Here is a 14,002-nt window from a genome sequence, read left to right on the forward strand (position 1 = left end):
GGTGCCCCTGTGTTCTCTGTGCTTTTTTTTTTTTTTTTTTTTTTTTTTTTTTAATGAACTTTGAACTTCTCAGCATATTTGATTCCTATAGACTTTAAAAAATGTTTTTTTAATGTTTGTTTATTTTTGAGAGAGATAGAGACAGAGTGCAAGCCGGGGTGGGCCACAGAGAGAGAGAGAGAGACAGACAGACAGACAGACAAAGAAATCTTAAGAGGCTCCAGGCTCTGAGCTGTCAGCACAGAGCCCGACGCAGGGCTCAAGCTCATGACCTGCGAGATCATGACCTGAGCCGAAGTCAGATGCTTAACCGACTGAGCCACCCAGGCCCCCCTCCTGTAGACTTTTTAATTCTAGATTTCATTTTATTCTTTAGCATTTCCTGTCCACTAAAAATATTTAACCTAACCATTGGTGTAGTTTGAGAGGGTCTAATTACCTAACCAGTCCACTGACTTTTGAAGAGAATCTTCTTGGTAAGGCCTAGTGAAAAGAGGAACTGCTTCCTCCTGAAATGGACTAAAGTGCCTTGTTAGGCAAGCTCATGTTGCTTATTCTCATAAATAGTAGGATATTAACTGTAGGTTAAGTTATAACACTTTTTGAGGGAGTCAGGGAAGGGATATGATAGATGACATCTGAACTGAGGTTTGAAAGGTGAACAGAATTAGCCAGGTAAAGGGAGGGTGAGAGAGGGTGTTTTGCCTTTGGGAGCAAAGAACTGAAATGGAAAATCAGGACATGAGAGAGGATAATGACTAGTGAAAGATGGTGCCCTGTGTCTTCAGTATACAGTGTGATAGGTGAGAATGAGGTGGCACATGCATTTCTTTCTGTGATTGGGAACAAATTATCTCCTCCATCATTTCGCTAATATTCTGCACTGGTCAGACCACATGTAACTATAGACTGATAAGGGCAACCAGACTGATAAGGTATCCATAAATCAGGTCAGATGAGAAATGACCAAAATAAATTAATTCTTGCTGAAAAAGAGATGACCTGAGAAGTAGGGTTGTTGGGGCACATCTTTATGAAAATGAAAATGTTATTGCCACTACACATACATGATATGCTGTGATTAGTGGGGGAATAGTTTACATCTCCAGTTTTGTAGCATTGTAGCCACAGTAACTAGCACTGCGCCTGTCACATAGCAAATGTTCAACGGATATTTAAATGAACGATTAAAGGGGCGCCTGGGTGGCGCAGTCGGTTAAGCGTCCGACTTCAGCCAGGTCACGATCTCGCGGTCCGTGAGTTCGAGCCCCGCGTCAGGCTCTGGGCTGATGGCTCAGAGCCTGGAGCCTGTTTCCGATTCTGTGTCTCCCTCTCTCTCTGCCCCTCCCCCGTTCATGCTCTGTCTCTCTCTGTCCCAAAAATAAATAAACGTTTGATAAAGCTGTGTTTTAAATGAACGATTAAAGATTAAATACCTGTGGGTGGGAATTGCCAGGAAAACAGGTTTAGGTTCAGTATCTATTTTCTGAGTTGCTCAAGAATAAGAGTTTTTCCCTTCAAGTTGTGAACTCTCCATTGGAGCAAGCATTCAAGCAAATGTTATTTAATTGTTAACAATATCACGTGAGGAATTCTTACTTTGGGTAGAAAGTTAACTATAAAGACTCTTGCAACCCATCCACATAGACCCACACATTCCCAGTGACCTTTCAAACCTTTTTTTTATTGAGTGGTTTTTTGAAGTTGCTCAGCCGCAGTTTTTTTCTGTTGATAAAGTCACTGCATGTTAAAAAGTTACTACATTAAGTTTGGTTTGGCAAAAGGAATATATTCAGTTAGCTCTTTTTTTTTTTTTAGATACAAAATCCTGTTGCTGCAATTGGTGCATTATATTGTTACTCCAAATAAGGCTGATCCACGTTTTGTGGCCTGAAACTTACATAATTTGGAAGGGTTCTCTTTAAAAAAAGAATCTAAAATTAAATATAAAAATGGTGATTTAGTATGAGAAAAGATAACAACAAAAAAATACCATAAACATCACAAAATCCAGAAAAATAGCTTATTACTTATTATAACTTATTTCTATTACTATTAATTGATACACTTTCTTGATATTTTTTTTCCTACTTATTTTGGCTATCTATTCATTGAGCACCTCTTTACATGACAACAATTTTGTATTTTCTATAGAGAGATCCTTTCTTCTTGCACACGGCCTAGCAAACTATAGCCTGCTTGTGTTGGTAAATGAAGTTTTATTGGAACATAGTCATCTCCAAATTATCTATGGCTGCTTTTGCACACGCTATAGCAGCAGAGATAAAAGAGGCCAAAGAGCCCACAAGCCTAAAATATTAACTATCTGGTATTTTATAGAAAAGACTCCTGCTCTAGTATGTTTGATCAAAATATTGATAGTTGTGAAGCTCAAAGAAGTTTCCTTAAACTAGTTACTGGTACATCTTTAATTTCCTTCACTTTGTTTAGAGGATGCTTCTTGCCTGGGGAAAAAACTCCAGCTCTTGATCTTAGGTGGCTGGACCACTCTCCTTTCCCCAGAAGTGTTCAAAGTTTGGTCTTAGTGTGCCACCCCCAGCAGGGTGCTAAATAGCAGTCATTCATACCTTTTCCTTGGGGTTAAAGATTGGGTCTGGGAGCATTTTGTGTTCCAAGAGGGACAGGTTATTTGCTGGGGCTGGACGGATGTCCAGGTAGTGCATCCTTGATGGAAGTACCAGGATGACCTCCAAGAATAGCTACAGAGGAGCCCTTAAGCATGCGGCTGGGATTGCTGCTCCTTCATGTGCTCCCCAAAGGAGAACAAACCAAATTTTGTAAGGGACACTTCCAAGTAAAGGATTCTGAAACTTAAATGAATTGGCTTCCTGGTAAATCTGCTTATGTCCCCAGGTCGTATAACTTACATCTGTTTGAAGTTTTTCTTTCCATAAAGATCCTTTTTTCTCATGCACTAGTAGTCCTCTATTTGCTACCGCCACTAACTTTCCCCTGCCCTCCTCCAAAATAAGGTAAACCAAATGAGATCAATAGAGGGATAAAATTATATTAAGGATATATAGTTCTTTGAAAATCATTTAGATGTGATAGGTCAAAAATCTAACAAATTAGTAACTGGGATAAATCAATGAGTAGTGTATGGTGAATATAAAATGAGCATCTGATTGTGAAATTCATCCAGAGCTGACCAATGTGAACTTTGAGAAATAAGTTGACCTCTTCTGTAAAATGAAGGGATTGGATTATACTCTGGATAAATTTATGGTGAAATGATACTGGGTTCAGGAACACTGAAATCCTATCAGTGACCAAAGTAACAACCTTCCACCTTCTCTTCCCAAACTGTTACTTGCACAGGAAAGTGGTAGCAGAATAAAAAATATATATTTAATAATATATAAATAAATATGTTTTATAATAAAAATGTATAATATACTTAGGTCTTAAAATATAACATACTTTATATTATAGCATAATATACTTCGTATATTTTATAATGTATTTTGTACACATACACACACACACATGCGCACATTTTCTTGTTGCCAGAGCTTGGGGCGCAGCCGGTAAATGTTAAACTTTGGTCAGCTGAGGTGGTAATCCTTGGGACCGTCCTTCCCATCTGCACCTTCATTCCCTAAAAATTGAAACCCACAGAAGAGGAAAGAAGAAAAACTCCCTAAAGCATGTCTACTTAAGCTACAGAGAAGGGAAAGGCAGAAGAGAGCAAGCTGCACCTATTTGCTGCCCGTCTACTACAGTGTCCTGTCTGTTTGTAAACATAACCCAGGCTATATTGAGATCACTATTCCTCTCACCTTTATCTATGTGTGATTATCCTTCAAGTAGAAAATTAAGAGGATGGTAAACTTTGCCATTTGTGGTTTTAGCATCTATAATTTTGATTGCAGGTAATGCTAAAGATCTTTGCCACATAATTTACAGCTTTTTGATGTATGAATTTAAATCACAGACACCATATGAGATGGATGTGTGGCCATGACTAGTTTAGTCAGTGAGCTTAGTCTCTTGTCCAGTACATATCTTTTAGTAAGGCTTTTGGATGTAAAGTGCATTTAAACAATGATTCCAAAAAAGAAAGTGCATTGATAGTGAGAGTGAGCTCTAAAACTTCTACGATTTATAGATCAAAATTTCTGGGGTGCCTGGGTGGCTCAGTTGGTTGAGCATCTGACTTCGGCTCAGGTCATGATCTCGCAGTTTGTGGGTTCAAGCCCCGCGTTGGGCTCTGTGCTGACAGCTCAGAGCCTGGAGCCTGCTTCAGATTCTGTGTGTGTCTCTCCCCCTTCCCCACTCACACTCTGTCTCTCCTTCAAAAATAAATAAACATTAAAATTTTTCTGAAAATTTTACTGGTAATTTTAAACACATGTCCAGTATAAATGAAATGGAGGAAGGAGCTAGAACCATCTATAATATGTTATTATTATATTAAAATAATCTCCTGCATGTTGTTGCAAACAAACCACCTGAAAACTTTGTGACTTAAAAGCAGTATTGATTTATATTTTATGATTCTGTGGATTGGTGGGGTGTCTAGTTTGTCACCTATGTTCACTCATGCAGTGGCATTCAGTGGGCAGTCCAGTGGGAACTAGGCTTGGCAAGGACAGGTAATATGATGGGGCCGGCTCTCCATATGGTCTTTCACCCCAAGATTTTAGGGCAGCAGTTCCAGGAGGGCAAGCCACTACGTACAAGTAGTTTTCAAGCTTCTGCTTATATTTGTTGAGGCTCTATTGCTCAAAGCAAATCATATGGACAAACCCAGGGCCCTTGGGCGGGGTGTGGGGGTGGGGAAGAAGAGTATACCAGAACTGAGATACTAAGAGACATCAAATGCCATTACAGGAATGATAAACCACTCTACTACATCTCTAGACAAAGTCTCCAAACTGCACATGGCTGTTTATCTCTCTAAACCACAGAGGTGAGCCATGTTTGATGTTATTTTAATATGAAGTCTGTGACTTCATGCCATGCCACTCTTCTCTTTCTTACCTACTCAGATTAGCACTTTCCCATGGTAGGGTCTTTGTTGATCTGTCTGCAGTGGAATGCTATTTCTTCTCCTCTTCCCTCCACCCCTTTGCTCACCTGATTCATTCAGTTTCATCCTTCAGGTAAATTGTTACTCTTGGGCAGCCTTCCCATGCTGGATAGGTTTTACATTTTTCCTGCATGATGCATTTTTCCTTTATAGCATTTGTAATCATTAACAATGTCTTTGTGCCCATTAGAACACATTTCATGAGGACCATGTCTGTAATAAATTTTTGTGCTTGACCTCACTTTCATTCACCCCCACCCCCATTTATCACAGTTCCACGTACATAGTAGGTGCTCAGTAAACATTTGGTAAATGAATATGCCTAGCATGGTCTTTTTCTTAAGTAGCTACTGAGGCCTAAAACACCATTTCTGCTTGATCCATAAGACAGCAGCTGTTTTCTTGTGGCTTTTATACACACACACACACACACACACACACACACACACACACTTGAGATTCTGTTACTGCTTTTGTCCACTTTCTCTTTTAATCCTCCAACTTTGCTTTTTAAAAAATTACGGTTTCTTCTGAAGTCTTCTGTCTTTGATGTATTCTTTTTTAATCTCTACCTTTTTCTATTTTCCTTTCTCTTTCTGGTTATTTCTCATCGTGGAAATTACCAGGTGATAAAATCTGCCCTTTCCAGAGTAAATTATCGGTGTTTTCTTTTCCTGGGTAATTTTTACTGATACTTTCCAATCAGGAGTCTTGTTTCTATTTTTTTTAAATTGCTGGTTTCTGTGTTGGGTTTTTTTTTTTAAACGTTTTTTTTTTTTTTTTTTTTACTTATTTTTGGGACAGAGAGAGACAGAGCATGAACGGGGGAGGGGCAGAGAGAGAGGGAGACACAGAATCGGAGACAGGCTCCAGGCTCTGAGCCATCAGCCCAGAGCCCGACGCGGGGCTCGAACTCACGGACCGCGAGATCGTGACCTGGCTGAAGTCGGACGCTTAACCGACTGCGCCACCCAGGCGCCCCTGTGTTGGGTTTTTTAGGTGGCTGTGTAACTAAAGCATTGTTATACTTTAATTATTTAGAAAATTGCTCCTTGAAATCACTGCACAATTAAATAATTATAAGAGTTCAATCAAATTCCTCGTTTACATGATTTTTAATTTCTTAATTGAAGTATAACCAAATTTTTTCTTTTTCTTTACTTTTATAATTCCTTTTATGTTTCATATTAAAATTTCATATTTATGATACTAATGGGTCATTTCATGTAAATATATCGTCAGAGTATTTAGGAACATTTAAAGCAGTTTTATATAATAAGAAAACTTAGGATGGATTTTCCTGGATTAGATTTTAGGAATTTGGATACACACACACACACACACACACACACACACACACACACACACACACACAAAAGCTGGAGTGTTTTGGCTATTAATCTAGACTATCATGTCCATAGGAAAGACTTATGTTTTCAATCCTATGATTTTTTTTTTCCCCACACTCTGTTTATTTTGGATATTAATTGAAAATATATCTTTAAAAATGATTTCCTTCAACAACATTGTATATTTATTGGATTATTAAAATAATATTTGTAGACAGTTGTTCATTATTAAGTCATCTTAGTACTAAGTAGGCAGTTGGTCAGGCAAGGATCTACAAGACCTAGTATCTTCCAGTCTTTTCCGTCATTAGCTGATCCTGTAATAAAAGAAACGTCTGTTTTCCTAATCTCAAATTCTTATTTTGACCTGTTATATAACATGGTCGTTCTGATAATGTGAGAAGAATGTAAACTATAGAAGTGGTGAATCTTTGTGATTTAAGTCTTTCTTACTCAGGATGAAGCTCCCTGTAACAAGGTTGGTATGAGTATAGAAGGAATTGGAAGAAGTAGTGATTTTCTTAGTTTTGAGTCAGTGTGGTAGTAGCTAGTATATGTACAGATAGAACCACCGTCCCAAGACTCATGGCTGTGGAAGGAGGCTGAGAGTCTTACACTTTTATGAATCATTTGGGCTTTAGAATTTTTTAATTTCATACTTACAGAAAAGTTGCAAATATAGTACAAAGAATTCCTGCATATCCTTCATCCAGATTTGTCAAGCATTTATGACATTTTGTTAGGGTTCCTTCTGTCTTATGTATGTACACATACATATATACAGTTATTTTCAGAACCAGTTGAAAGTAATTGCCAATATCATACCCCTTTATAATGCTTCAAATGTGTATCCTAAAATCAAGGACACTATCATAGTATTAGTATCAAAATCAGAATACGTAATTTTTAATTTAACAAATGTTTGCTTATTTGGAGCAAAGTGTAGGTGAAGTGAAAATATATATATTCTTGCAAAACTGTTCAGGTGCTTAAGGGAATTACAGTCCACTAAAATGAATAATCAATACAGCAAATTAGTCTATTTTAGAATAAGTTGTGGTACAATAAGATTTACACAAGATACTCAGAAAGAAGATACTCTAGAAAAGTGAAGGAAAAAACCAGTCATTTAACCTAGGGAACTGGGGAAATAGTTCTTGACTGGTGCAGAGTCTGCCTGAGAGGTAGAAGTGCACCATTGAAGGACAGTGGGAGAGATCCACATCCCAGAGTTCATCCTTTATCTTCTGTCTGCTCTTGACAATGAAAGTTCTGAGGATGAATGTGTTATTTCAGTAACTTAGTACTGAAATATCAGGACTGTGTATGATAGGACAGGTTCTGTTTCTACAAAAGCTGATATATTACTTGTTTCCTTTTAATTAACAAATTTTAACCCTAATATTATTGGGCTAATAAGAAATAGATTTCTTTTCCTAAGCACTTGTCCTTAGGTTGTTTTTCAATAATACCTCTCAGTTATGAGAGACCAGATGTAACGGAGTTGAGTAGCTGTAATTTCTTTAAAGGAATGGAAGGAATGTTTTCAAAAGCTTAATTAAGTCACTGTCAATCTAGGGCTTAAGGGATAGTCACTGTTTTAATGTTTCTAGCATTTATATATTAAATTTTATATGTGTAAGCTATTCTTGCATTTACTATAATTTTCCTGAATTAATCAGAAAGGGCTTTATATAATTTTCAGACTTTGCTAGTTTAAGATAAAAAGGGCTGAAAGAGGCATATACTGACAGTATGATTGTAGTAGAAATTTGAAAATCCAGTTATTGAAAATAGCTTCTGATTACAGGTGGGTTCTTCAGTATTAAAATTCTATAAATTGTTTTAGAATAAGGTTTATTCTGCTAACCACGTTTATGTGGAATGCTATTAAACTGTTTCACAGGTCTTTATTTCTCAAGCAGATGTTTTAAGAATTTGTTTTACATTTATATAAATGTCTAAATGTAGATTTTTAGTTTTTGTTACTTTTTTTTAGGTTCACATATACATTTTACATGTCAATATTTGGTCATTTGGCAAGGGGATTTCCATAATGGAATTTCAGACTCTATTTGATAATCCGTTTTTTTCTTTTCTGAGCTGTTACTTCTTGTTTTTTGGTTAAAAAGAAAAGTAAAAGGATTTTTTTATTTTTTTCTTGGTATCTAGTTTCCTAATTTCTTTTTAGAAATGAATGCCTTTTGACAGCATCATACTAAAAGGACAGGAATTTATATGAATTTGCCTTAGAAAACAAATTTACTCATCTGATTTTTGAATCCTTCAGTCTGTTCTTTAATACCTTTGGGTCATATATGCAGAATCCATTTGTTTTTGGTTGAAGTTTTCAGTGTGAGGAGTTTGAGGTCGGGGAGCCCAAGCAGAAAATGATATGTGTTATACTTGGAGAAGAACAGAGTATGCTTTGAGCAAGCCAAAGGCATAGTGTCCTTTTTTAAGCCCAGCATCCTAGTATATACATTTGATATGTTTCAAACTATCTTTATCATTTTTTTAATGGCTCTTGTGGAAATTTTCTTGCTGCTTTGTGTGCTGTCAATGACTATCAGAAATTCAAAGATGAGTTTGTGGTCTACAAAAGTTAAAAACATAACATGGAGCACTGTTAGTTAGGAAAGTCTTTATACAATTTGGATTCCCCAAAAGTACACTCATCTTACATTTCTGACTTTATTATTATAACTAATATATATAAACTCTGTGTATATGAGTCTGAAAGTTCCCCAGCCATAGTTAGGTAACCCAAAACAACTTTATTTCTAAATCTAATGTAGTCTATTTCCTTTTACAATGACCAGTATTCATTGAACTGATATACTGTAATTACTTAAATCATCTCTTACTTCTGGTTTTTAAATTCCTTTTATTTAAAAAACTGTAACTGGGGCGCCTGGGTGGCGCAGTCGGTTAAGCGTCCGACTTCAGCCAGGTCACGATCTCGCGGTCCGTGAGTTCGAGCCCCGCGTCGGGCTCTGGGCTGATGGCTCAGAGCCTGGAGCCTGTTTCCGATTCTGTGTCTCCCTCTCTCTCTGCCCCTCCCCCGTTCATGCTCTGTCTCTCTCTGTCCCAAAAATAAATAAACGTTGAAAAAAAAAAAATTAAAAAAAAAAAAAACTGTAACTAATATATTTGTATAAACATTTTGTTTCATATTTATATAAAAATAACAAATTTTTGAGGTATTTTAAATTATTTCCTTGCTTTCCCATTTAGGAGTGCAATCACTAGATTTAAATGTTTATTTATTTTGAGAGAGAGAGACACTCATGCAGGTGAGGGGCAGGGTGGGGGGGGGGGGCGGAGAGAGAGAGACAGAGACAGAGACAGAGACGCAAGCAGGCTCTGCTCTGTCAGCACAGAGCCCAGTGGCGGGGCTCAATCTCACAAGCTGTGAGATCATGACCTGAGCCGAAATCAGGAGTTGGATGCTTAACTGACTGAGCCATCAGGTGCCCCTGAAATCAGTAGATTTAGACCCAAAAACATGATTATTACTTTCAGAGGATTTGTAAGTGTGGTGTATCATTCTGACAGAAACTAAAATTGCATAGTTACTTCCTAGATTATACTATAAAAGAAACTTTATTTATTTATTTATTTATTTATTTATTTATTTATTTAAAAGCTTAAAGGAGATTTTTTTTAAGTGTATTTATTTTGAGGGAGGGAGGGAGGGAGGGAGGGAGGGAGAGAGAGAGAGAGAGAGAGAGAGAGAGAGAGAGAGACCGAACCAGTGAGGGAGAGCCAGAGAGAGAGGGAGACAGAGGAAACTAAGCAGGCTCTGTGCGGACAGCAGAGAGCCCAATGCAGGGCTCAGACTCACGAACCGTGAGATCATGGCCTGAGCCAAAGTCGATGGATGCTTAACTGACTGAGCCACCCAAGTGCCCCTAAAAAAAACTTAATTTAGAATTAAACTAAAGTTTCCATTATTTTATGTTACTGTCATGAGTGAGGTGGCAACGTGGTAGAAGTTAATGTGCTGTGTTCCTTGCATGTAACAATTAGCTTCTTTCTTACACGTCTGAAAGGATACTAGTTACCTATATCCTTGGAAAAATTGGCACAACGATCACTCAAATAATTCTTCATGTTTTCAGTATAGCTTGCAAGCTAAGTGGCCATGTGCAAGTCACTTAATATCTTTTTTCCCTCAGTTTTACCATCTTTGAAAAAGGTGATACTAGAATCTGTCTTCCAGGATGGTATGATCAAAGTGTCCAGCATTATAATTTAGTAACCACAAATTTTGCTTTCGTTTGATTTAGTACCATACTAAAGTAGTTAACTGCTATACAGACATCAGCCTTTACTAACACTACTACTTCATTACTTAAATGTTCATTTTATTGGAAAACGGTGTAGTAGTCCTCCTTTGCCCATGGTTTTGCTTTCCATGGTTTCAGTTACCCAAGGTCAATTGCAGGTTAGAAGTAGATGATCCTCCTTCTGACATATTGTCAGAAGGTCAGTAGTAGCCTAATGCCACATCATAATGCCTATGCCTTTACCCCACTTCATCTCCTCACATAGGCATTTTATCATCTCACATCACAAGAAGGATGAGTATAGTACAATAAGATAATTTTGAGTAAGAGACCACATTTACATAACTTGCATTACAGTATATAGTTGTAATTGTTCTATTGTGTTATTAGTTGTTAATCTCTCAGTGCCTAACTTGTAAATTAAACTTTATCATAGCTATGTATCCATAGGGGAAAAAACATAGTATATATGGGATTTGGTACTATCAGCAGTTTCAGGCTATCCACTGGAGGGTTTTGGAATGTATTCCCCATGGATAAAGGAGGATTGGGGATTATTGTATTTTGCAAGGAGTAAGTACAGGATCTGAAGTCACAACTTGCCTGGATTGGAATTTCAACTCTGCCAGTTAGCTGTGTGATTTGTGGAGTAAATTATGTATCCCTTTAACTCTGAGGTTCTCAAGCATAACATGAAATTATAATAGTAATAAAATTTAAATGGAGTTGTATTTAAAAGTGCTTAACACGATTTCTGATACATTCTAAGCAGCAATAAATGTTTCCTTTCCATAGTTATTTTTAGCATAGTTATTGTGTTATTTATTACTGAATAAGTAATTTCTTCAGAAAGTAACAATAAATGTTTATTATCCCCTTGTTCCTATGAGTCACAAATTCAGAAGCAACATAGCTGGGTGGTTCTGGTTCCATGTCTCTCATGAGGTTGCATTCAGGATGTCAGCAGGGGCTGAGGTCATCTGAGTGTTATTTTGAACCTAATGGCTATAAATTTTACATTTTCCAGACTATGTCTTCAGCGGTGGTACAGTTATATGCAGCAGATCGTAACTGTATGTGGTCAAAGAAGTGCAGCGGTGTTGCTTGTCTTGTTAAGGACAATCCACAGAGATCTTATTTTTTAAGAATATTTGATATTAAGGTGAGTTTTGTTTTGCTTCCACTTTAAACTGTAGGTGCTTAGGTTTTTTATTTCAGTTACGATTTTTACATATATTTATGTATGTTACGTATGTAATTTTTGTTTATCCTGTATGTATGGTTTAATACTTTTTACATCTTGGGCTTTCCCTACATGCTCTCTTTCTAGTGATACTCTTCTATTTCATCTTGTCCCATACAGAGTAGTATAAAGTCCTTTCAAGGAACTATAAAAGTATATTTTAGTTTAGTATGTACTGTTAGTTACTTCAGCCTAGGCTTAAAGCATAATACAGTATCTGTAATAATGTATTTGCTACCCATTTTTCCTTATGTTGTTTCCCAACATAGGTATGTTTACGTTTTCACAGCTTTGTATCGCTCACATTCAAACACAAATCCACATTGTCCTAGATTGGATGCCCATTCTCAGGTATTCATTTCTTGTAGTTACCATAGAAGTAATTACCTTTTTGCAGAGATGAAGTCTCCATTTATCTTTTAAGACCTTTTCTATAAGTAGGCTTTTGTAATATTTATATGTGACAATAAATACAACCAAAAAACACTGACTTTGAACTCTCCTGGATGATACTTACGGATAGATTGTATGTCAGCCTCTGTATGTTTAATTTCTCTGGGCCTTGGCTTATTTATTTATAAAATGCAAGAACCATCTGCGTCTATTGCAAAGTGTTTCCCTGAGATTAAGTAAGATTTAAGTTTCTGTACTTTGTAACTTAGTGCTTCTTAGCATCCACTTCTCCATACTCCAAGACAGCTGAGCAATGTGGGGTACTCCTGTTATCAGTGGCTTAACTATGGCAGTGATTCTAGGGGATGGGGAAACATGCAGTAGTTTGAAAGAAACCCATAGTTGTTTTGACATACTTCTCATCACCAATGAGAAGCACTATTTAGAAGTAAAGTGCACATATAACTCCACAAAGAGAAAAGGAATGGGTGGTCCTGTGTGTATAGTGAATTCTGAATATTTTTAAGTCATGGTCTAGGTAGAACTTTGCTTTCAGAATAGGGCAATACTTATCTTCCTCTAACTGCTGATTTCTAATTGTAGATAACCATTGCTGAATGCTTGGCAATTAGCCACCTTTGGTATTAAGGTTAATTCTATGTCTTCTACTACAGCCATACATATGACAATCCAGTCACCCATGCCTCTCCTAACCAGAGTTTACCCTTGGTGCACCTTAATCATCGGTCTTTTTCTGCACACGATTGACACTACTTTTACTAGTAGTATTAGGGAGCCACTGTATAAAATTTAGGAGTTCAAAGACTGTTAGTGAACAGTACAGAGAAGGTATATTTGACACTCCCAGCATCTTACAGAATTGAGGAAAAGAGCATGAAATGTTCCTATAATGTTTGATAGCACACGGTCTATTGCCAGTGGAACTAGGCATTGATCATCAGTGCATGTACAGCAGTATTCTATTCCTTCTGTCTGACATTGATGACCTAGTAACTGTTCTAGTTACGTATTTGACCAGGTAACTATATTTGGGAATACAGGCTAAGGAGATTGTATCTTGGCATACTGAATTAAGCTCACTTGATACGTAGTTTTTATGGAAGAAATAGCCAGAATTTACTATTTTCTTATTAAGAAAACACCAGTTAAATTATGTTATATATATTTTATGCATATCTGTGTTTTCTGTGCATGTAAAAGCTATTAATAAAAACAATTTGCTTAATAGGAGTCATCTATTTTGGTTTATTCCTAGAGATTATCTTTTTGTTAACTCTTATTTTAACTGTTGTTTTCTAGGATGGGAAACTATTGTGGGAACAAGAGCTATACAATAACTTTGTATATAATAGTCCTAGAGGATATTTTCATACCTTCGCTGGAGATGTAAGTCATATTTTTTTTTTTTATTGCCCTGTTTAATGTAATTGTTTTTACATTTGTCTGTGGAAAGCATCTATGAGCTTTCCATGTAAACACTGTATGAAATAAAAAGAATGATTTTACTTTTAAAAGCATCTTCATAGATAGTAAAGAGGAAATGGCTATGATTTTAAAGGGCCAGAAAACCAAAAAGGATTTCAAAGAGTACTGTGAATATAACTTGCTACGTGAAAAGAAATTTGGTTTTCATCATCTTTTTGTCTTTGGG

General features: G+C 36.7%; 1 protein-coding gene across 1 annotated transcript in view; it reads left to right on the top strand.

Annotated features, from left to right (window-relative positions):
- The window catches only part of WASL (WASP like actin nucleation promoting factor), a 63,746-nt gene that overhangs the window by 20,318 nt on the left and 29,426 nt on the right, over positions 1-14,002 (top strand). Inside the window, exons 2-3 of the mRNA XM_086691147.1 lie at positions 11,722-11,856; positions 13,651-13,737. Of these exons, the coding sequence (XP_086547273.1) occupies positions 11,722-11,856; positions 13,651-13,737 (222 nt within the window). The remainder of the gene's footprint in view (positions 1-11,721; positions 11,857-13,650; positions 13,738-14,002) is intronic.

Source organism: Puma concolor, chromosome A2, assembly GCF_028749965.1.
Source record: "Puma concolor isolate L17-30 chromosome A2, mPumCon1.1.hap2, whole genome shotgun sequence".
Lineage (NCBI taxonomy): Eukaryota > Metazoa > Chordata > Mammalia > Carnivora > Felidae > Puma > Puma concolor.